Source organism: Oryctolagus cuniculus, chromosome 17 (genome assembly GCF_051225735.1).
Source record: "Oryctolagus cuniculus isolate XC-2025 breed Fujian yellow rabbit chromosome 17, ASM5122573v1, whole genome shotgun sequence".
Lineage (NCBI taxonomy): Eukaryota > Metazoa > Chordata > Mammalia > Lagomorpha > Leporidae > Oryctolagus > Oryctolagus cuniculus.
This window is the reverse complement of record NC_142883.1, coordinates 23,600,028-23,623,142: the sequence shown is the minus strand read 5'-3', so window position 1 is coordinate 23,623,142 and position 23,115 is coordinate 23,600,028. Positions and strand designations below refer to the sequence as shown.

At 63.4% G+C, this 23,115-nt stretch overlaps 1 protein-coding gene across 7 annotated transcripts in view; it reads left to right on the top strand.

Moving 5' to 3' along the window:
- The window catches only part of ARHGAP23 (Rho GTPase activating protein 23), an 80,406-nt gene that overhangs the window by 36,509 nt on the left and 20,782 nt on the right, over window positions 1-23,115 (top strand). For 4 of the 7 annotated variants that reach the window (XM_070060766.2, XM_051825628.3, XM_070060764.2 and 1 more), the window contains exons 4-17: window positions 114-209; window positions 373-451; window positions 589-643; window positions 2,970-4,137; window positions 5,645-5,800; window positions 5,953-6,064; window positions 6,230-6,287; window positions 7,338-7,481; window positions 12,752-13,069; window positions 14,137-14,198; window positions 14,413-14,543; window positions 15,910-16,031; window positions 16,264-16,419; window positions 19,822-19,900. In XM_070060766.2, coding sequence (XP_069916867.2) covers window positions 114-209; window positions 373-451; window positions 589-643; window positions 2,970-4,137; window positions 5,645-5,800; window positions 5,953-6,064; window positions 6,230-6,287; window positions 7,338-7,481; window positions 12,752-13,069; window positions 14,137-14,198; window positions 14,413-14,543; window positions 15,910-16,031; window positions 16,264-16,419; window positions 19,822-19,900 — 2,736 coding nt within the window. Of the gene's footprint in view, window positions 1-113; window positions 210-372; window positions 452-588; window positions 644-1,871; window positions 2,043-2,969; window positions 4,138-5,644; window positions 5,801-5,952; window positions 6,065-6,229; window positions 6,288-7,337; window positions 7,482-12,751; window positions 13,070-14,136; window positions 14,200-14,412; window positions 14,544-15,909; window positions 16,032-16,263; window positions 16,420-19,821; window positions 19,901-23,115 lie in introns of those variants that run through there. The other 3 variants (XM_089317849.1, XM_070060767.2, XR_016224027.1) reach the window with 3 other exon arrangements.

Genomic DNA, 23,115 nt, shown 5'->3' with positions numbered 1-23,115 from the left:
GTGTGTGTGTGTGTGTGCACGCGTGCGATCCTTCTCTGAGTGTGCCCCTCTGGAGCTGTGACGGCCGTGACCGTCAGCAGTCACCCCCAGCTGACCTGACTGATGCCTACCAGGGCCCTCCCCGCGGCACCGGCTGGAGCCCATGGACACCATCTTTGTGAAGAATGTGAAGGAGGATGGGCCCGCCCACAGGGCGGGGCTCCGCACAGGTGAGCTGTCCCGGTTACCTGGCCCTACCTTCCAGTTAGGATGGGATTCTTGGACACAGGCGTTGGGGAGGCCCCGTCACTTATTGTCACCTGTGCCTGGGGGTCTCAGTGGGGCATTGGCACCCCTCGGCTCCTCACACGCGGCCCTGCCCCTTGTCCCCAGGAGACCGGCTGGTGAAGGTGAACGGGGAAAGCGTCATTGGGAAGACCTACTCCCAGGTGATCGCTCTGATCCAGAATAGGTGAGTGAGCTCCGCCCCCGCCGCCCTCGGCAGCTCCCAGCCGGCTCATGCCTGGGCCCTGGGGTACCTGTGACCGGCATCCCCTTCCTCCCGAGCCTGCGCCCCCGCCTGGACTGACCCTCTGCCCGTCTCCGCAGCGACGATGTCTTGGAGCTGGCCATCATGCCCAAGGACGAGGACATCCTGCAGCTGGTGAGTTCTGCCCTGGTTTTTGCTCCAGAGGAGGAAGTGTTGGGGGCATCGCGGCCTGGCATTGCCCGGTCGGGGCTGCCAGGCCCATCCCTGGGCTGGGGCTGGTGGTTGCTTCATTTGGGCCGCTCTGCCGCGGCAGACGGGAGGCGCTGATCCTGGCGGGCAGGATTCCTGCCAGGGTACCTGAAAGGCGGGCGGCCCAGCACGCCCTGCTGGGCTGGCACGTTCTCCCGCTCCCTGCACCTCTGCCCAGCTGCAGGTGAGCACACACACACACGCACACACACTACCCCATCGTCACGCACACCACCACACACATGAGGGACGTTCCAGACGCAGCCATACCACGCCTGCTCACGGTCACTCTCCGCCGTGCCACACACAGGCACTGCTTCCGAACACTGCGACCTCACCACACTCACTCCCCACAGCACCGCGCGGGGCCCGTGCCCGCCTTCCCGTTGCCCTGCGCAAGCGTCACAGTGTCCAAAGCGGATGTGATGTGGCCGGGCCCCCTGAGCCTCCTCGGCCGCCTACTGAGGAGCCTGCCCCACAGACACCGGCCAGACACACCCTGACGTCACGCATGCACCAGCACTGGAGGTGTGTACACACACACTCGCACCTGCAGTGCCTGGCTTCCTGGCCATGTGGGTCCCAGCCAGAGGCCAGCTTGCTTGCCTCATCTGAGGTCACTGCCCCCTCAGGGGACGGCTGAGGGCCAAGTCCCGGAGGCCCTGGAGCCACCGCGCCACCTTCTGCCTTCTGCCTTGGTCACACTCCCATAATCACTGTAATCACAGCTTGGCACGGTGCCCCCTGGGAGCCTCCGCCCCCTGGCCTCAATTGTCCCCCTGCTCCAACTTGGCTCACCCCACGTCTCAAGGCCCTGCCCCAGCGCTTTCCCCCCAGGCTGAGGCGTGGCCAGGGCAGGACCCAGGGTATCCCCCACTGTGCGCAGCGGCTGGGGCTAAGGGCAGGCCAGGGCCGCAGCTGTGAGCTCAGCTACCAGGCTCTGGTGGGCTGGCGGCCCCAGATGTCAGCATCTGGGCGCCTCCGCCGGCCCCCCCATCTGCAGCCGGCCCGAGGGTGGGGCCCAGGCATTCCTGTGGTTGGGAGCCAAGGCTGGAGGCCAATCGGGCCGCGGCAGCTGCTGACGCCACCACCGACGCGGCGAGGCCCCTCCACACCCATCCTCCCTCCCTGCTCCTCCCGCCAGCCAGTCTGAGAGCCGGCGGGGCTGAGAGGGAGCCGCGGGCAGGGCAGACTGAGGGGCACCCGGGCCCTGGCCGGGGCCAGCTGCAGCAGTCAGCATTGAGGGGGTCGGCAGGGGCGCGGGAGGGCCGAGCGGGAGGGATGCGGGGAGCCCGGCGAGCCGGCAGGATGGCAGGAGGGCGCGGTAAGTGAGTCCCCGGCCCGTGTGCGCCGGCCTGGAGGGGCCAGTGTGCGGGGGTGTGGTTAGCCCGGCTTGGTCACGTGATGTTTGTGCCTGGGATAGCGAGGGGGGCTGTCCCTCTGTATGTCTCATTGTGCTCCGCTGTGTGTGAGTGTCTAGGGTGAGTGTCTCCCTGTGTCTCTTTGTGGTGTGTGGGGGGCGGTTCGCCCTCCCCTGCCTGGATCCTGTGCCCTGAGATCAGTGCCCATTGCGGCTCGTCTGTCCGGGGTCCGGGGCCTGGCTGGGCTGGGGCCACCAGGCCACCGTCCTTGGGGGCCGCCTCCTTTTTTGGCCGGCCCTGGGAGCTGGCCCTGTCACTCCTCAGCAATGCAGCCTCGGCCTCAGCTCGCAGCGCCAGATTCCAGGCCTGCTGGTGGCAGGAGGTGGCCCAAGGCCCCTGGGCTGGACCGGCCCCTCCTCCGTCCCGGCCGCGGGGAGCAGGGGGGCAGAGAAGTTCCTCCTCAGGCTGGTGGCTCAGGGGCCAGGCTGCCCAGCTGCCCGGCCTCCGCCCACCCCAGCCCACCCCACCCTGGGCACACCCCTTAGCTGCTTTCTTCTCTGTTGTCTGCCACCTTGGCCAGTCTCTGTTGGGGTTTCCCAGCCCCCCTGCCAAGGGGTTGTGGACATGATTGGGCGAAAGGGAGCTGGGAGAGCACCCCTGAAAACAGATGGGAGATTGCGTGTGGCTGGAGGTGGCTCCCATCCACAGTCTTCCAGCATCCCGGAGTTTGTATCTCTCGAAGGCCCCTGGCCTGTGTCCTCCCTCACCTGCACCCTGGCCCGCCCTCCACCTGGGCCTGCCCCGCTCCAGCTCCAACCTCTGCCTTTGCTGCTCTGCTGGGGGGCTTGCCCGCCTGCCCGCCTCCGCTCACCTGCCTGTGTCTCCGGCAGGCCTACTCCCAGGACGCCTACCTGAAGGGGAACCAGCCGTATTCCGGAGAGGCCCGCAGCATCCCAGAGCCGCCCCCCGTCTGCTACCCCCGCAAGAGCTACGCTCCGCCAGCCCGGGTCTCTGCCTGGGCCACTATGGTGCCTGAGCCCGTCTCAGCACTGCCCAACGACCCCCGGAGTCCTGCTGCCTGGAGTGACCAGGGGCCCCGCGTCCCGGCCGCCACCCGTGCCCACCCGGACAACTCCTGCCTGGGGATGAGCCAGCCCCGCCCCAGCCCTGGTGCCTTCCCCAACCTGCCCTCGGAGTCCCGGACGCCGCGTGCCTTCCCGGAGCCTGGCAGCCGGGTGCCCCCCAGCAGGCGGCAGTGCCAGCAGGCCTTGTCACACTGGCTGTCGAACCAGGTACCCCGCAGGGCGGGGGAGAGACGGTGCCCGGCCATGCCGCCCCGGGCTCGCAGCGCCTCGCAGGACCGCTTGGAGGATGTGACTGCCCACCGCCCGTGGCCCTGCTCCACCTCCCAGGATGCCTTGAGCCAGCTGGGCCAGGAGGGCTGGCACCGGGCGCGCTCAGACGACTACTTGGGCAGGGCCACTCGCTCCGCTGAGGCACTGGGGCCAGGGGCCCTGGTGTCGCCCCGTCTTGAGCGCTGTGGCTGGGCTTCCCAGCGCCCAGCTGCCCGCACCTCTGCTTGCCCGTCCCGGGACCTGCCGGGGCCCCAGGCCGCGCCCCTCTCCGGCCTGCAGGGCCTGGACGACGTCGGGTACATCGGGTACCGGAGTTACAGCCCCTCCTTCCAGCGTCGGACTGGCCTCTTGCACGCACTCTCCTTCCGGGACTCGCCCTTTGGGGGGCTGCCCTCCTTCAGCTTGGCCCAGACCCCTGCACCATTTCCGCCAGAGGCCTCTGAACCAGCAGCCAGGGTCGTCAGGCCGGAACCCAGCCCCCGGGCCCTGGAGCCTCCCACTGAGGACCACCGTGACGAGGTGGTCCTGAGGCAGAAGCCCCCGACGGGCCGCAAAGTCCAGCTGACCCCCGCGAGACAGGCGAACCTCGGGATTGGCGACGAGACCCCAGAGCCGGAGCCCAGTGGGCGAGGGCCACGCCTGGGCAGGAAGGTGGCCCCTCTGGCCACCACCGAGGACTCTCTGGCTTCCATCCCCTTCATCGGTGAGTGGTGGCGCCCACTGTCCCCTTCCCCTGTCTGCCAGCTGGGTGCTGATGGGGTCTGGTTCCTCCGCGCATCTGTCCGTCCGCCGTTGATCCATCCTGCCTCCCATCCTTCGTCACCCTTTCTCTCAGGCTACCACCGTCTGCTCACCAGCCTTTCCCCTCTCCTCTCCTCCATTCTTCCTTTGTATCTTTCACTCTTTGTTCCTTCCGTCCACCGCCCATGCCTCCAACAAGCACTTGTGTCTGGCCCGGTGCTGGGCCCCGTGCTCTGCTGGGGAGTGGGGGCCACTCAGGGCTGAGCCGGCCACACAGGCAAGGCCCGGGGTTTGAGAAGGGCTCTGTCGCGTGGCCCGGGGTGTGGTGGCCAGAGAGAACCTTGGAGCAAGGACAGCTGGCTGAGGCTCGGAGGAGGACAAGTCTGGGGAAATGATTGGGGGGGGGGGGGCTGGAACAGCAGAGAGCCTGAGGTGGGAGCGGGGAGGCCCTCCCGCGGCCCAGGGTCTTAGCTAGGGGTTTGGGATTTATCCCGGGAGCAGAGGGGCCTGGTGAAGGCTTGCCCCAAGAGTAGATGTTGGATGAGGGTGCACGAGGGGCGCTCACCCCATGTTGGGAACGAGGAGGGGCAGGAAGGGCAGGCAGGTCCGGGACGCGGTGATGTGAGGCGCGGGCAGGCAGCTGGCTCTGCTGGGTCTCGGGGCCAAGGAGGAAGACCAGGGTGCAGCCAGATGGCCCTGGGAGGCCGGGCCAGCACCGAGTGTTGTACCTGGAGCCGAGCTCACGCCAGGGCTGCCTGAGGAGTGAGGAGAAGAGGCCCTGGGTGGACGAGGCCGCTGGCTCCCCACCAGCCTTCAGTCAGAGTGGAGCCGCAGTGAGGCTGGCCCCTCTGGGCACTCTGATGGGGGTACAGCCCCTGCTTCAGGGAGCCCCCAACGAAAGCGGGAGACTATTACCCTCCAGGGTTCCCAGTCTGATGGGGGAGACAGTCCCTGTTCTCAGGAGCTCTCAGTCTGATGGAGGAGACACAGTCCCTGCCCTGAAGAACTTCCAGTCTGATGGGGGGGGGGGGTGTCTCACTGTCCCAGCCCTCAGTAGCTCTCAGTCTGATGGAGAAGTCTGATGGAGTAGGCACAGTCCTTGCTCACAGTAGCTCCCAGTGTGATGGAGGAGACACAGTCCCTGTCCTCAGTGGCTTCTAGTCTGATGGGGCTCACAGTAGCTCCCAGTCTGATGGAGGAGACAGTCCCTGTGCCGAGAAGCTCCCGGTCTGATGGAGTGTTGGCTCTAGGCAAGGCGGCTTAGCCCCGCTCCCGGGTGCCCTGGGGGGGTCACGGGAGGCTGTGTCCCTGCTGAGGGGGAGGTTCATGGCCACAGTGTGTGGGGCCGGTCTCCCTTGGCAGTGAGGGTGATGCCAGCATCACCGTGCAGGGGGTCACTGGGCGCAGGCACTGGGGTCAGGCGGATCCGGCTCTGCCCTCTTCACCCCTCCCTCCCTCCACTCCTGCAGACGAGCCCACCAGCCCCAGCATTGACCTCCAAGCCAAGCACGTCCCTGCCTCCGCGGTGGTCTCCAGTGCCATGAACTCTGCCCCCGTCCTGGGCACCAGCCCGTCCTCCCCGACCTTCACCTTTGCCCTCGGCCGCCATTACTCCCAGGACTGCAGTGAGTGCTCCCCACGCCCCGGCCCCTCCCACTGCTTCCTGCCCCCTCTGAGGCCCTAGAGTCACCTGCTTGTCCTCAGGAGGAGAGGGCTCTGGGGAGACCCCGACCCGCTTCCCCACTGACCCTGGGCCCCGCCACGGGTGCCTTTGCAGGCAGCATCAAGGCCGGCCGCCGCTCCTCCTACCTGCTGGCCATCACCACGGAGCGCTCCAAGTCTTGCGACGATGGGCTCAACACCTTCCGCGATGAGGGCCGGGTGCTGCGGTGAGGCCTGCTCCGGACGGGGGTGGTCGGTGGCCACAGCCCTCCGAGCCTGGGCTATGGAGGGGGACCTTGGCGCTGGGGCGCTGTGGCCCCTAGGGCTTGGACGGTGGCAGGCGAGCCCTTGGTGGGTCCCCGCCCCCCTCACCCTCCCGTCTTGCTCCCCAGGCGCCTGCCCAACCGGGTCCCCAGCCTGCGGATGCTGCGGAGTTTCTTCACTGACGGGGTGAGCAGCCCGTGTGCGCCTGCGCGGGCCCCGCCTTGGTGAGGGGCACAGGCCCGGGATACCCGCTGCCCTGGCTGTGTCAGCGTGTGACCCCCACCCGCACGTGGGCGCTGTCCATGTCGGGACCCCGTGGGCCTCCCACCACTTGCCGTCGCCTTCTGGGATGTGCCTTTCTGGGTCCTCCCCGCCATGTGTACCAGGCTCACCTTCCCACTTCCTCCAGGATTGTTAGGCCACGCCCCTGGCATGGCGACCTCTGCCCCGCCGGCCCCCTCCCTCCCTGCGCCGCGGTGTCCCTGGCCCCCAGCTAGAATAGAAACCCGAGTGCAGGGTTCCACGCATGGAGCTCCCTGCTGGGTCCCGAGCACCAACCATGCCCGCACGGGGCCTTGGGGGAGGGAGGTGCGTGGCAGGGGGCACACAGGGCGCACGGACGGAGAGGCTGGAGTGTGCAGCCTCAGACCCAGGAGATGGGGTCAGGTCTGCACCGCCCGGCTCCAGGCTGGAAAAGCCGCCCGCTTCCAGATGCCTGGCTGGAATTGACACCTGGCCGGTGTGGCCACCTGCCTCCTCCTTTATCACTTCCTCTGCTTACTTAACTCTGCCTGACACTTGCCAGGGCCCCCTCGCCGGAGTCCTGTTGACACTGTCACTTCCTCTGACTCCTCGCGGCCAGGCTGCGGCTCCCGCAGCTCAGCCCTTGTTGATGTTCCCGCTTGCGCTGCTTGTTTAACTCCTGGGTGACACAGCCGTTTCCTCCGCTTCCTTAATTCCTCTAACGCTGTAAAGTTAAAAGAGGTTCCAGATTGGCTCTTCCAGCGTGGGGAGGCCAGGGCCTGCTGGCAGCTTTCCGGCTTCTGCTTTGCGCACATCTCGTGATCTCCACACAAGGGGCCAGAGAGGGCAGGTGGCGCCCATGCGGTCACACAGCACAGCGGAGCGCAGCACCGGCGTCAGCCGGGCCCCGGTGGCTGCCAGCGGCCCATGGGGCTCCTGAAGTGCTGGTACTGCAGGAGCCACCCTAAGCTGCCCTCTGCTGTCTCCCTGCAGTCCTTGGACAGCTGGGGCACCTCCGAAGATGCTGAGGCCCCTTCCAAGCGACCTTCAACCTCTGACCTCTCGGATGCCAACTTCAGCGACATCAGGAGAGAGGGCTGGTTGTATTATAAGCAGATCCTCACCAAGAAGGGCAAGGTAAGACGTGCGGAGGCATGGGGCTCCGGCCCAGCTGTCTAGCTGCTCCTACCCGGCCCCCGCGGCTCTGGACCAGAGAGGACAGGCTGCAGCCTGAGGGACAGAGGCTAGCGGCGAGCACCAGCTCCCCAGGGAGAACCCGCAGGCCTCCTACCATGGCGGAGGGCTTTGCCAAGGATGGATCTGATCAAGTCATGCGTCCAGGTCTGACAAAGCCATCCCAGAATGACGATCACCCCAAAAATGGTCACTGGGGCTCAGCAAAAAGGAGGAGCAAGGGCAGGGTGCTCGTCAGAGACACTGAGTCCCAAGGAGGCAGAGGCAGAGGCCGGCTGAGGACTGAGTCTTTATCCTGAGGGCACCAAAGGCCCCGGGCCCCTGGAAGGGTTGCAGCTTTGTCATCCCCACCGTGGCATCCTGGGGGTGAATTAGAGAGGCCTCGCTGGAGGCGAGATGGCCAGTTAGGAGCCCCCACCGTGATACAGGTGAGAGGCGGAAGTGGCATGGACCGTCTGGGGCGGGGCAGGGTTGGACAGGGAGGGTGTCCCCGGGATAGAGAGCTGCAGCCCCAGGCTGGGCCATAGGCCAGGGGAGAGGGCAGAGCCCTCCGAGTGGCCCACACTGAGTGGCCGGGTGGCTGTAGCGTCTCGCTCTGCGCGCCTAGCCTCCCTCTGACTCGGCGTCTTTGCCCGCGAAGGGAGCTCGTGATAATCCTGGGAGGGGAGGCCATGATCTCAGCGAAGGCTTTCCCCAGGGCCTGGCGCTTGGCAGCTGCGCTCCTGCCGGCTGCTCTCAGAGGCAGCCCTAGGCACCCACGGCGGGGGGCGGCCCCGGGCCCTCTGCACGTACCCAGACCGGCGGACGCTCAAGTCCCTTGCATAACGTGGCGTGGTGTTTGTCTGTGTCCTGCCCCTCGCCTCCTGTGCACCTTAACTCGTCTCTGGGTGATCGCGGAACCCAGTGCAGCGCAAACGCTGGGTGTTGCCCTCCTGAATAAGGAATGACGAGAAGAAAAAGCCTGTGGATGCTCAGTGCGGGCCCATGCCGCTTTCCCGCGTTTCTCGTCTGCACCTGACAGGATGGCATAGGTCGGGCCCCTAGGGCCTGAGTTGCCCGCGACCCCCTGGGCCCCTGTGGCCTCCGGTTTGGCAAGCCTCACTTTTCTGAGCTGTGAGCTGGGCCCAGAGTTGCCTGCCCCAAGCAGAGGACGGCGAGGCACGTGGCCCGGGCAGCACTCGTCACCTGTGGTCCGTTCGTCTCTCCTGCGTTCTGGGGAGGTGGTGGTGAGGGAGCCGGCCCAGCCCTGCCCTGCTGGGGTTCGCACACGTGTCACGTGATAGCTCCAAGGGCACAGACTTGGGATGTGCGGAGTTCAGAGACCTCAGCATGGGTCGTTGGGGTGGGTGGGGGGCTGCAGCAGAGGTGTCCAGAGGCCTGAGACATGAGGGAAGTGTGAATCCACGCGCAAGATGGGGTGGGGAGGGGAGGAGTGGTTAGGAGGACACAGTGCCACCACCGCTGGCCAGGTGAGCGAAGGGGGCCTGACCGAGGTGGCCGTGTGGGCCAGGGGCAGGGGGCAATTGAGGAGAGAGATCTCAGGGCACCGCCGGCCTAGGCTTGCTGATGCCTGGGAGGTGTACCAGGAGGTGAGGAAGAGGCAGAGGCAGAGGCAGGAGCAGGCTGCAGGGTTCCTGGTTCCTGGCTTGGGCTGTGGGAAAGGTCATGGGTGGTGAGACCCCCTACCCGCGGTCATGGGCACTCCAGGAGCAGGTCTGGGGAGAAGAAGCGGGGGGGTTGCACTGGGGTCATGTGACATCCAGGGTGCAGGTGTCCTGGGGACAGCAGCTCTGAGGGGCTTGGGGAGGCTCAGGTGGGCAGTGGTGGCCTCGGGTGCAGGAGCACGAGGGAGAAGGCCAGGGACCCAGCTGGGCCTTGAGGAGGAGGTGACGCTGGCCGTGGAGACCACAGGAGAGCCAGTGGGAAGGCAGGGAGCCAGCAGGGTAGGGCCCGCTCTGTGGGCCAGGCCGGGGCCGCGTGCGACTGGATGGTCCTGTGGCAGCTGCGCACACCTCCTGCCAGGTGGCCTGTCCCCAGCCCTGGGTGGCCCCTTCCTGCTCACTAACCAGGTCTGGAGGACAGGGGCTTCCATCTGCTTGCTGGCTGGCACCCGAGGTCACTCGTGCCCTTGGGAGTGGGGGGCGGGACCGAGTCAGCTCGGACCTGTGGGCGTCTGCTCCAGGGGTCCCAGCCTCCCACCCCTCCGCCCCAGCCCCCAGTCTCTTCCGAGGACCCTGATTACCTGCAGGGGAGGGGTAGCTGTAGGGGGGCACGTGCCTGTAGCCACAGAGTCCATGTGTGGCCTTGAGGGCCCAGTCAACCAGCAGGGGACACTGGTGTGGGGAGGGGCTTGGCTTGGCCAAGGCTGTCCAGCTGGGTTAGTCCAGGGGCTGCCCTTGACCCCTCCTATTCCTAACACTACGAGCCTCCCTGGAGGTCCCTCCCGTCCCTCATTCTGAGCATCTTTGTCCCTGTCTGGCAGTTCTGTGATGGTGGCCAGGGCGCACAGCACGGGGTCCATGCAGTGGACTGTGCTTGCCCTGCCTGCCACCCTGCTTCCGCCTCTGGTTTTCTGTGCAGGCAGAAGCTTGTGCCGGGGGTATAGTGGGTAGGTCTGCAGCAGTGGGAAGGAGCCTGGGGTCGGGTGGGAGGTGGAGCCGCTGGCTCCAGGCCGCTGCAAGGACCATTAATGCATATGTTCAGTAAAGCCGGTGAGCATGGCGCTCGGCCCTGGGACGTGCAGGTGAGGGCGGCCCAGCTCCCTGCCCCGCAAACACTGACAAATGAACAAGGAGAGGGCCACCGTCCGGTCTGGAGGGAGGCAGAACTGCCTTTAGGGGGAAGAAAGCACTGATCAGAGGAGGTGACAGGGCAAGATGGTGGTGGAGAGGAGGGGCTCCAGGGGAAGGAACGGCACCTGCAGAGCTGACAGCTCAGGAGGCGTGGCTTGGGCTCGTGAGAAAGGAGGGGGGAGATGAGCCTGAGCCAGACCACTGAGGCTTCAGGTTGGAGTGCAAGGGCAGCAGGGCCCTTAGGGGGTTCCGCGCCGGGGAGCTGACATTGCCCCCGTCTAAGGGGATGGCGCGAGAGAGTGGGGGCGGGACTGGCTGTGCACTGTGCTGGCTGGAGGTGTTGTGGTTCGGACAAAGAAGTGATGGGAAAAATGCAGACAGGGACGGTGTTTTTTTTTTTTTTCCCCCCCCCGACAGGCAAAGTGGATAGTGAGAGAGAGAGACAGAGAGAAAGGTCTTCCTTTGCCATTGGTTCACCCTCCAATGAATGGCCGCTGCGGCCGGCACGCTGCAGCCGGTGCACCGCGCTGATCCGATGGCAGGAGCCAGGTACTTATCCTGGTCTCCCATGGGGTGCAGGGCCCAAGCACTTGGGCCATCCTCCACTGCACTCCCGGGCCACAGCAGAGAGCTGGCCTGGAAGAGGAGCAACCGGGACAATCCGGCGCCCCGACCGGGACTAGACCCCGGGGTGCCGGCGCCGCAAGGCGGAGGATTAGCCTAGTGAGCTGCGGCGCCGGCCCAGGGACAGTTTTTTAAATCGCTTATTTGGGAGGCAGAGGGGCAAAGAAGATTCACTGGTCCACCGGTTTACTTCCCGGACACCCACAGTGGCCAGGGCAGAAACCCGGGCATGTGCACCATCTCTGCTGCCTCCCAGGGTCTGCACTAGTAGGAAGCTGGAGTCAGGAGCCAGAGCCAGGAACCGAACCCAGGCCCTGCGATATGAGACACGGGCATCTTACCTGCGAGGCCAAATGCCCACCCCAAGAGATGGAATGTTTTTGAAGCAGGACAGTGGTGGTTGATGCATTGGATGTTAAGAGCAACAAAAAAGGAGGAATTAAAGTCCTCGCTCGGGTTTCTGGGCAACTAAATAGATGGACCGAGCTGGGAAAGATGGCGGTGGGGTCAGGGAGCAGATTGGATGGTGAGTGGCACAGTGTCAGTGGCCTGTAAAGCCCCTGAGAGCGGCAGGTGGAGAGGCGGAGCCGACCTGGGAGGGCCAGGGATGTGCACAGCGGCAGAGGGCTGGGTTTAAAGCCAGGGGCCGTGGACTCCGCCCCTGAGGGTGGCTGCAGGGAGAGGAGGGACTGGGGCCAAGCTCAAAAGCTCCTCCCCTCCAACCTGGTGCAACCTCAGCTGTGTTGAACTTCAGGGCTGGGGGATTCTACTGGGGGGGGGTGGCTGTGGGGTCTTAGCAGAGCTCCCACTTGTACCTGCGGATGCCATGGCACCTCCACCCCAGGGCTCTAGACAAGTGTCGCTGCAGGCTGTCTCGCCCCGTGGGGGATGGGGTGCAGAGGAGGAGACAAAGAAGGGGCCAGTGCAGTTAGGAGGAGAACCAGGAAGGATGGTTAAGACATGGACAGAAGGGGCTGGTGCTGTGGCTCAGCGCGTTAAAGCCGTAGCCTACAGCGCTAGCATCCCAAGTGGGCATCAGTTCAAGTCCCGGCTGCTCCACTTCTGATCCAGCTCCCTGCTAATGGCCTGGGGAGACAGTAGAGAATGGCCCAAGTCCCTGGGATCCAGCACCCACATGAAAGACCCAGAGGAAGCTCCTGGCTTCTGGCTTCAGCCTGGCCCAGCCCGTCTGTGTAGCCATTTGGGAAGCGAACCAGTGGGTGGAAGACCTCTCTTTTTCTCTGTCTCTTTGTGACTCTGCCTCTCAAATAAATAAATAAACCTTTAAAAAGAAACAGAGGCACTGGCAGAGAGGTGGCTGCTGGATTGGCCACATGGCGGGCCGGGGAGGCCGTGAGAGCCGCCCCTAGGCACAGCGTGCTGATGGGAGTCCAGTGAGAGGCGGCTCCCCAGAGCCGGAGACACCGCTCACCCGAGAGGGCGGCAGCAGCGTGGCTGCTGAGCGTTTGATCTAGGGTGGGTCCTGCTGGGAAGGGAGTCCAGGCCGCCCGGGGTCTCCTGCGGTGCCCTGGGGCATCACTGAGCCCCGAGGGGCGATGATGGCCACTTGGAGGAGATGGGCTGGGGTGCACAGGCAGGTGGGGGCTGCGAGGGAGTCAGACGCAGGTGCAGGTGCAGGTGCAGGTGGAACAGGGGGCCCCTGGCAGGCAGTGGGCTGGGGTCTGTCCTCACTGCTGGCTGCTGCCTGCTGCTTCCCGTGCCTCTGGCTCTGGGCGGGCAGGCAGGCCCAGCTCTCACCACTCCCCGTCTCTCCCCCCCACCCGTGTCTCCCTGCAGAAAGCGGGCAGCGGCCTGCGCCAGTGGAAGCGGGTGTACGCCGCGCTGCGGGCGCGCTCGCTCTCGCTGAGCAAGGAGCGGCGGGAGCCCGGGCCGGCGGCGGCGGGGGCTGCGGCGGCCGGCGCAGGTGAGGACGAGGCGGCGCCCGTCTGCATCGGCTCCTGCCTGGTGGACATCTCCTACAGCGAGACCAAGAGGAGGCACGTGTTCCGGCTGACCACCGCTGACTTCTGTGAATATCTCTTTCAGGCTGAGGACCGGGATGACATGCTGGGCTGGATCAGAGCGATCCGGGAGAACAGCAGGGCCGAGGGCGAGGTGAGGCCCGTGCTCGCCCCAGCCGGGCCCCGAGGGCAGGCCAGGGCTGCCCTGCGGCCACCGTGACCTCGGGCGACCTCTCTGAGCCTCACCCCCTTCTCTAGAAAGTGGAGCGCACAGGAGTGCCCCTTGCACCCGCACTCGTGGGTTTTGGTACAAGGAAAACGCACCGAGCGCCTGGCAGTCCCAGGAGTGGCTGCAGTAACGGCAGTAATTGCCACTGCTGTTAGCACTGCCTTGGGTGGGCTCCGGCGCAGCCAGGTCACCTGCAGGCCAGTGCGGCTCCCAGCAGGCGCAGGCCGGGATGTCCCCACTCGCCGTGTTACAGGCCCGGGCGCCCTGCACCAGAAGAACTGCATGAGGCTGGCCCCTCTGCAGGGGGTTGAGCACAATGACCTTGAGGGGAGGCCAAGAGCCTCTTGGCCTCTGGCAGCAGACGGTTAGGGGACGAGCCAAGGGCATTGGCGGGAATTTGGGGAAATTTGTGAAAAACAGCATCCTGTCTTGGACAGCCAGAGCCCCTCCAGGGGCCTGGGCGGGGTTCTCTCCACTCCGACCCCGTGCGCTCCCACACAAAGGTGCCCTGGCACGCCTGCGCCAAATTAGGAGGGGCTTGGGCACCTGCTCTGGCCGTGGGAGCCGGGCGCTTGTGCTCAGCCCCCGGCCACAGCCCGTCCCTCTTGCGGAAGACGTGACCTCTCGCTGACCGTCTGGACAGTGTCTCCTGACTGCAGTCGGGAGTGTGGCGGGGCTGTCCCCGGCAGGGTGTGGTCAGGGAGCCCTGCGCTCCCTCTGTCACTGCAGCCGCTGCTCCTGCGGGGACATGAGTGCCATGCGCGTGATGAGTGCGCCTCAACCTGCTGGCTCCCCGTGCCTGTTGCTGAGAGGACAGAGGCTCAGAGAGGCTCGATGGCTTACCCACGGTCACACGGGGTCCAGCCCTGGCCTCTCCCGACCCAGGGTCTGTGCCCTGCCCTGGGCAGGCGGAGGAGGGGGCGGTGAGGCCAGGACGAGGCCAGGCGGGCGGTGGGCACTGATGTGGCTGCTGTCTCCTCTCTGCTGCCCAGGACCCCGGCTGTGCCAACCAAGCTCTGATCAGCAAGAAGCTTAATGAGTACCGCAAAGTGAGGTGAGGCCCGGCCCCGGGAGCGGTCCCCTGGCGGTAGCAGAAGTGGCTCCGGTGTCCCTGCACATGGGGGCCGGGTGTGGAGCCTCTGCACTCCCCGGCAGCCCAGGAGGGCTCGGCTTGGGTGGAGGGGTGGTCCCAGGGGGCAGGAGGCCAGGGCGGGGGCCTGCTGTGCCACCCCAGATGAAGACCCCTCCTTCCTCCTTTTTCTATGCAGCCATAGTTCTGGGCCCAAAGCTGATTCCTCCCCAAAAGGCTCTCGGGGCCTGGGGGGCCTCAAGTCTGAGTTCCTCAAGCAGAGTGCTGCCCGCGGCCTCAGGACCCAGGAGCTGCCTGCAGCGGGCAAGGGTAGGAAGGCGCCTGGGGACGGGGCTGGGGGCTGCGGGCTCTGCACTGTGGGTCTGCGTGGAGAGGGGAGAGTGTGTTTGTGCGCGGGCGTGCATCCTTGAGGGCCTGTGAGCCAGCACCCTGCCTGGGGGGCTTCTGGTCTCTGCTGGTGTCCCTTTAGGGGCGGAAGGCCCACACCCCCAGAGGCAGCCTTTGACATCTTCACACACTTTTGGCTGTTAGAGATTTCTTTCTTGGGTTGTATCTGAGTCTATGGCTCCCACTGCATAATTTTAGCAATTTTTAATTTGTTTATTTATTTGAAAGGCAGAGCTCCAGAGAACAGGAGAAACACAGAGAGAGAGAGAGATCGTCCCTCCCCTGGTTTACTCCCCAGATGGCTGCAACAGCTGGGGCTGGTGCACATTGAAGCCAGGAGCCAGGGGCCTCATCCAGATCTCCCATGCAGGTGCAGGGGCCCACCCACTTGGGCCATCCTCCACTGCTTTCCTAGGCACATTAGCAGGGAGCTGGATTGGAAGTGGAGCAGCTGGGACTCCAACCAGTGCCCATATGGGATGCAGGCACCACAGGCAGTGGCTTGACCCACTATGGCATGGTGCCAGCCCCTCTATTTCCTTTTTTCTTTTTAAAGATTTATTTATTTTATTTGAAAGTCAGAGTTACAGGGGCTGGCGCTGTGACACAGTGGGTTAAAGCCTTGACCCGAAACACTGACATCCCATATGGGTGCCGGTTCTAGTCCCGGCTGCTCCTCTTCCGATCCAGCTCTCTGCTATGGCCTGGGAAAGCAGTAGAAGATGGCCCAAGTCCTTGGGCCCCTGTACCCACATGGAAGACCCAGAATAAGCTCCTGGCTCTTGGCTTCAAATCGGCTCAGCTCTGGCCGTTGCGGCCGTCTGGGGAGTGAACCAGCGAATGGAAGACCTCTCTCTGTTTCAAATCTTCTGTCCACTGGTTCACTCCCCAGATAGCTGCAAGGGCTAGGGCTGGGCCAGGCCAAAGCCAGGAGCCAGGAGCTTCTTCCAGGTCTCCCCTGTGGGTGCAGGGACTTGGGCCGTCTTCCACTGCTTTCCCAGGCGTGTCAGCAGGGAGCTGGATTGGAAACGGAGCAGCTTGGACTCAACCCAGCGCTCTGATGTGGGATGCGGGCACCCCTGGCGGTGGCCCTAGTAGTCTCAGTTCTCGAGGGCACACGAAAGCCCTTCGGTGGCATTGAGGTCTCCTGCAGGGTGCGTGCCCTCATCCCTCGGCCTTCTGTCCGGAAGTGGTTTCCCGCCACCCTCGCAGGGAGGCCCTGTGTGAGTGACCGTGTGTGCGGTGTCCTGGGTGCCAGCTCTGCCTGACTCTGCTTCCCCCACCCCAGATGACAGTGCCGCTGCCCCCAAGACCCCCTGGGGCATCAACATCATCAAGAAGAACAAGAAGGCAGCCCCGCGGGCGTTTGGGGTCCGGCTGGAGGAGTGCCAGCCGGCCACGGAGAACCAGGTGGGTCCCGGGCAGGCCAGGGGAGCCCAGGGCGCAGGGGCTCAGGGCTGCACAGGCCTTGGCACCAGCTCCCTGCCTGGCGTCGGTGCCTGGGGCTGGGAGCTGAGGTCCCTGCCAGTCCTCGGTGCTGTCGGGAGGCAGCGAGGGACTCCTGTCCTCCCATGGGGTTCCTTGAGCTGCCCCAGCTGGGCCTCTCTGCCTCCCTGACCCCTGGCCCTGCCTGTGTCCCCAGCGCGTGCCCCTGATCGTGGCCGCGTGCTGTCGCATCGTGGAGGCACGAGGGCTGGAGTCTACCGGCATTTACCGGGTGCCCGGCAACAACGCAGTGGTGTCCAGCCTGCAGGAGCAGCTCAACCGCGGGCCCAGCGACATCAACCTGCAGGACGAGGTGGGCGCGCCTGGGGGCCCCGGGGGCGGGGAGCCCTGCGGTCTGTTAGTTCAAGGTCATTGTGCCACATCCTGTCCTGGCCATGTCCCGGGCACGCCGGGCGACAAGGGCTTTTTTCACAGCGGGTCCCTCCCCTTGCCAGGCTGTGATTTAGGAGCTAGGGCTGCAGCAGCGAGAGGCCGGGGCCCTGATTCCGTGGGTGGAATCGTGGCAGGAAGGGGCAAACAGCCGCCACACAGAGCACCATGCATGGAGCAGCTGTCGGGCCGGGAAGGAGAGCGAAGCAGGACCAGGGCACTGGGTCACCTGGGTGTGTGCGTTTTACTCTTGATGACTGCTTTGAGAAGCAGAGAGAGGGAACGGCCCCACCCGCTGGTTCACTCTCCACACTCGGGCCTTGGCTGGCCCCCCTGAAGCCGCCGGCCTTGAACCAATGGAGGCAGGCAGCCCGCGATGGTCCTGGCGCTGGGGAGGCGTGGGCGAGGCAAGGGTTGGAGCAGGAGCAGCCTGGCTTCTGCCCGACTGCGAGGAACCAGGGAGGCCTTGGCAGGGCCTTGGGAAAGGCCGCGTGCCCTGGAGAAGGATGGAAGGCGAGGCCAGCGTCAAGCCGGGTGCTGGTGGTCTCTGCTCCCACCGCAGACTGGGGCGAGGGCGCTGAAGAGGGGACAGTCCAGCAGCGGACTGTTGGGCTGGGTGCGACGGAGGCCCACCTGCTTGGGGGATGGAGCAGTCCGTCCCCGGGCTGAGGGCGGCCTAGAGACAGGCGTGGGGTCGAGCTGGGATGGGAGGTGGGGTGGCCGGGAAAGCAGCTCTTTGGGGGAGAGGGTGAGCTGCAGGAGACCCAGGGCTGGACCTGGAGTGGACAGGAGGAGGGGACGTGGGGCTGGCGGAGGTGGATGGGTCAAGGGCCCCAGGGAGCGACTGGGAGATGAGAGCCCGCCCCTGGGGGTCGGGAAGTGACGGAGTGAGCACTGCGGGCAGTGGATGCTTCAAAGCACATCTGCTTGACCTTAGCCGGGGGAGAGGGACCAGAGCTGAGGGGCTGCTGGTCAGGACCCAGTCCTAGGAGGGGTGCGCCAAGTGCACTGGGCGGCCCCTGTGTCCTAGCACCACCCTGTGGCCTGCGGTGGGGATGATGGACGTTAGCAAGGAGTGTGTGTGTGTGTTGCCAGGCTGTGTCACTGTGGAGGATCTTACATTGCTTTCTGGGCGGTTCCCAGCCAGGTGGCTGTGTCTGGCTTATTGGCCGTGTGGGGTGACAGTGCCACCTAGTGGACAGAAGGAACAATAACTGGCTCAGTTTTCTTCTTTTTACAAATTTTTAAAAAGATTTATTTAAGTATTTAAAAGGCAGAGATACAGAGAGAGACTATAAGAGACAGAGAAATATCTTCCATCCACTGGTTCACTCCCCAAAGGGCTGCAACGGCCAGAGCTGGACCAGGGAGAATCCAGGAACCAGGAGCCTCTTCCGGGTCTTCCACGTGGGTGCAGGGACCCAAGCACTTGGGCCGTCTTCTGCTGCTTTCCCAGGAACATTAGCAGGGAGCTGGATCAGAAGTGGAGCAGCCAGGACTCAAACCGGGAACCATACAGGATGCTAGAACTGCAGGCAGAGGCTTAACCTTTTACGCCACAGCACCGGCCCAAAAGAAAAAATATGTACATATACATACACACATAGAGAGACATAGAAAAAGATCTTCCATCCGCTGGTTCACTTCCTGAATGCCGGCAACAGCCAGGGCTGGAGCAGGATGAAGCCAGGAGCCAGGAGCCCTATCCAGGTCTCCCACACGGCTGGCAGGAGCTCAAACACTTGAGCCACCATCTGCTGCCTCCCAGGGTGTGTGCTGGCAGGAGTGTGGGCTCAGAAGCAGAGCCGCCGGGCCCGGAACCAGGCGCTCCCTTATGGGATGCAGGGTCCCAGCCAGCTTCAGCCGCTGCAGCACGCGTGCCTCCAGCAACCACCTTTCAGACCAGGGTTTCTGCACTTCCGCACGGGTGACGTTTTGGGCAGAATAGCTCTTTGCTGTTGGGCGTTGTCTTGCACTAGAGGAAGTATAGCAGCATCCCTGGCCTCTGCCCACTGCATGCGAGTGGCAACCCCCAGCCGTGAAAACCAGAGTAGCTCCAAATATGGCCAGATGTCGTCCCAGGCCGAAACCACCCCAACGCAGCCGGGGATGGGGCCGTGGCACAGTGGGTGAAGGCCCTGCCTGTGACGTTGGCATCCCACCTGAGTGCCAGTGCTGGTTCCGATCCAGCTCCCTCCTGATGTAGCAGGGAAAGCAGCAGAGGATGGTCTGGGTGCCTGGGACCCTGCCACTCACGTGGGAGATCCGGATGGAGCTCTTTTTTTTTTTTTTTTTTTTTTTTTGATAGGCAGAGTGGACAGTGAGAGAGAGAGACAGAGAGAAAGGTCTTCCTTTTTCCGTTGGTTCGCCCCTCAATGGCTGCTACGGCCAGTGCGCTGTGGCCGGCACAACGCGCTGATCCAAAGCCAGGAGCCAGGTGCCTCTCCTGGTCTCCCATGTGGGTGCAGGGCCCAAGCACTTGGGCCATCCTCCACTGCACTCCCGGGCCACAGCAGAGAGCTGGTCTGGAAGAGGGGCAACTGGGACAGAATCCAGCACCCAAACCGGGACTAGAACCCGGGGTGCTGGCACCGCAGGCAGAGGATTAGCCTAGTGAGCTGCAGCGCCAGCCAGATGGAGGTCTAGGCTCCTGCCCCAGTCCTGGCTGTTGCGGCCGTTTGGGCAGTGAGCCATCAGATGGAAGACCTCTCTCTCTCTGGGTCTCTTTTTATTTCTCTGTAACTCTGCCTTTGAAATAAATAAATAAATGCTCTCTGCAAATGGCAGGCTGACTGGCCCAGCTGGCTGAGGGGAACTCAGTGGGAATAAGAGAGACGGGGTGTGGACATGAAGAAGGAGACAGAACATAAAACAAAAACAGGCTGGGCTCGGGGCCGCGGAGGTGGAGCTTCAGCTGCGATGGTCAGGCAGGACGTGAAGGAGGGTTCTAGGTGGGGGCCAGCAGGTGCACAGGGCCCGAGTCAGGGAACCCCTGCTGTGCTGGGGGTCCTTAGACTTCCAGGTTAAGGGGAGGGCAGCCAGTGACTCTTTGCTGATTGGGTGCACTAGTGGGCAGGCGCTGAAGTTGGCGCCTGCGGAACCGAATGGCGGACTGTCGGCAGCCCCTGGGGGTGGCCCTTGCTCCCTTCTGTGCCCACAGTGCCTGACCTGAACTTTCTGTGAATCCTGGGGGCTGGTGGGGGCGGGACCTTCACTGAGCACTGGGTTCTGCTGCCGCTGCCCCGAGGAGTGAGGCCCCAGCCCAGAGACCCCTCTGTGGGCAGAGAGGACGCCCCTGGGCCTGACGCCTCTGTCCCGTCCCCAGCGCTGGCAGGACCTCAATGTGATCAGCAGCCTGCTCAAGTCCTTCTTCCGGAAGCTGCCCGAGCCTCTGTTCACCGATGGTGAGTAGGAGGTGGGGGCGGGGCGGGGGTCTCGGCTGCACGCTGCCCACTCCATTTCTTGCGGTGTTGCTTTTGGGTGGTTGGCTTTACCTTTTGATTAAAAATGAAACACAGGGGCGGGTGTTCAGCCTAGTGATTACGACACCCCCCCTCCCAATCCGGGGCCTGGATTTGGTTCCCAGCCCTGGCTCCTGACTCCAGCTTCCTGTGGGTGCAGTCCAGGGAAGTGGCAGTGACGGCTCAGGTCCTCGGGTCCCCACCACCCTGGAGGAGACGTGGATGGTGCGCTCAGCTCCTGGCCTTGGCCTTGGCTCAGCCCTGGCTGTTGCTGGCACTGGGGAATGAACCAACAGATGGACTCTCTCTCTCTCTCTGAATCAGCAGATGGACTCTCTCTCTCTCTCTCTCTCTCTGAATCAGCAGATGGACTCTCTCTCTCTCCCTCTCTCTCTCTCTCTCTCTGCCTCTCAAGCAAACAGACACCCTGAAGCACGTGCCTGTGTGAATGAAGGAGATGGCGAAGGTGCCTGTCCTCCCCCTGCCCCTCCTCCAGGGTGGCCTCTGAGCTTTCTCTGCATTCTCTGTGCCCAGACGGGGAGACCCAGGCTTAGGGTTGGCAGCCACAGAGCCAGGTTCTGCCCACACAGCTCTTGGCCACCTGCTTCCTGGCCCTCCTGTGACCACGGGGAAGACCCCCACTGGCCCCCCTGGGTGTAGATCGCTGCTGGCCGCTTAACATCTGGCAGGGGGGCACAGCCCTGATCGGTGGCATAAGCACTGCCATCATGGCTGATGGTAAGACCCGGCAGAAGGCTTCCGGCACAGAACCGGGCAGAGTGTGCAGTCCGCTCTCGGGAGCCGGCGTGGGCCTTGCTGTCTCCAGAGGCAAGGTTGCCACTCTGAGGCTCGTGGGGTTCGGCAGAGATCCCGCCACTGCAGCTGCCTGTCCCTGGCCTGGAGACTGGGATTTCTGTACTTGCCACGGGGCTGTCACGTGTCAGAGATCACAGGCCCTGCCCCTGCCCGGGGCCTCACCCCTGCCGCGGGCCGGCGGCCTTGGAGGCTGATCTGCTCATTCCGCCACCACATTCAGTGGGCCCACACTCAGGCCTCTTTGTTTTTTATTTGAAAGATTTATTTATTTATTTGAAAGTCAGAGTTAAACAGAGAGAGGAGAGGCAAAGAGAGAGAGAGAGAGGTCTTCCATCCAATGGTTCACTCCCCAATTGGCTGCAATGGTCAGAGCTGCGCCAAAGCCAGGAGCCAGGAGCTTCCTCCAGGTCTTCCCATGCGGGTGCAGGGGCCCAAGGACTTGGGCCATCTTCTACTGCTTTCCCAGGCCATAGCAGAGAGCTGGATCAGAAGTAGAGCAGCCAGGACTCGAACTATCGCCCATATGTGATGCTGGCACTGCAGGTGGCGACTTTACCCGCTACACCACAGTGCTGACCCTAGACTGTCTTTTTTTAAATTGGACTTTGAAAATTTATTTGAAAGGCAAGATGACAGAGAAAGAGAGAGACTTCCCAAATGGCTGGGCCGGGCCAAAGCCAGGAGCCCAGAGCTCCTTCTGGATCTCCCACTTGGGTGCAGGGGCCCAAGCACGTAGGCCATCTTCCGCTGCCTTCTCAGGCCATAGCAGAGAGCTGTGTCGGAAGTGGAGCAGCTGGGACTTGAACCGCTGCTGCGGGATGGGATGCAGGCGCCGCAGGCAGTGGCTTAACCCGCCGTGCCCCACGCCAGCACCCTCCTCTGTGAAAGCTGGCGCCAGGCCGCCATGGGAAGGAGGCCGAGTTCACAGCCACAGCCACAGCCCAGCCTGGAGAGGGCTCGTCTCCTCCTGGCCATGTCAGCTCTGGACGTCGCGGCCACCCAGAGAGGGGACAGCGGCAGGAGATCACGTTTCTGTCCCTGATTTTTATCCATTTTTCTGTTTTCTCTGTAATTGCTTAATCATATTATATACCCATTTTCTTTGGCTTTTTAAATGTATTTTTACTTATTTGAAAGGAAGAGGGGGAGAGAGAGAGAGAGAGAGAGAGAACGAACTTTCCATCTGTTGGTTCAGTCCCAATATGCCCTCAATAGCCAGGGTGGGCCAAGCTGAAGCCAGGAGCCATGAACTCCATCCGGGTCCTCCCCACGGGTGGCAGGGGCCCAGGTACTTGAGCCATTGCTGCCTCCTGGAATGTGCTTAGCAGGAAGCTGGACTCCAACCCACGCACTAGATACGGGTCTTGAACTCTGTGCCCAGCGCCTGCCCCGTGTGCCGGCCTCTTTCTGTACTGGGCCGTTTTCTCTCCTATGAATCTGATGGAGATGAGCTTCTGGGGTGTCGCAGATGTGCGCCCCGTGAGCACTGCAGGCTCCTCTGGTCTGCCATGTGTCCTTTCACTTCCCAGTACGACCAGACCTGGGAAAGCAGCAGAAGGTGGTCGGGGTGCCTGGACCCCGCCACTCACGTGGGCGAGCTGGGTGCAGGTCCAGCTTGCTGGACTGTAGCATGGTGTCTTGGTTACCAGGCTGAGGGCAGTTTCTAGGACGTCATCAGGTGGGCCACGTTTCTGGAGTAGACTGTCTGCAGTAGACTCTGTGACTGGAGTAGACTGTCTGCAGTAGACTCTGTGTCTGGAGTTAACTTTGTGTCTGGAGTAGATTCTGATGCTGCAGTAGACTCTCTTTCTGGAGTAGACTCTGTCTGGAGTAGACTCTGTGTTGGAGTAGACCCTGTCTCGAGTAGTCTCTCTCTAGTGTAGATTCTGTTTCTGGAGAGAATCTATTCCTGGAGTAGACTCTGTGTCTGGAGTAGACTCTGTCTGTGGAGTAGACTCTGTCTGGAGTAGGCCCTGTTTCTGGAGTAGATTCTGTTCTGGAGCTGACTCTGTGTCTGCAGTAGACTCTGTTCCTGGAGTAGACTCTGTGTCTGGAGTAGACTTTTTTTCTGGAGTAGATTCTGTTTCTGCAGTAAACTTTATGTGTGGAGTAGATTCTGTCTGGAGTAGACTCTGTCTCTGGAGTAGACTCTGGAGTAGATTCTGTCTGGACTAGAGTCTGTCTGGAGTAGATCCTCTTTCTGGAGTGGACTCTGCGTCTGGAGTAGACTCTATCTCTAGAGTAGACTCTGGAGTAGACTCTGGAGTAGACTCTCTTTCTGGAGTAGACTCTGTCTCTGGAGTAGACTCTGGAGTAGATTCTGGACTAAACTCTGTCTGGAG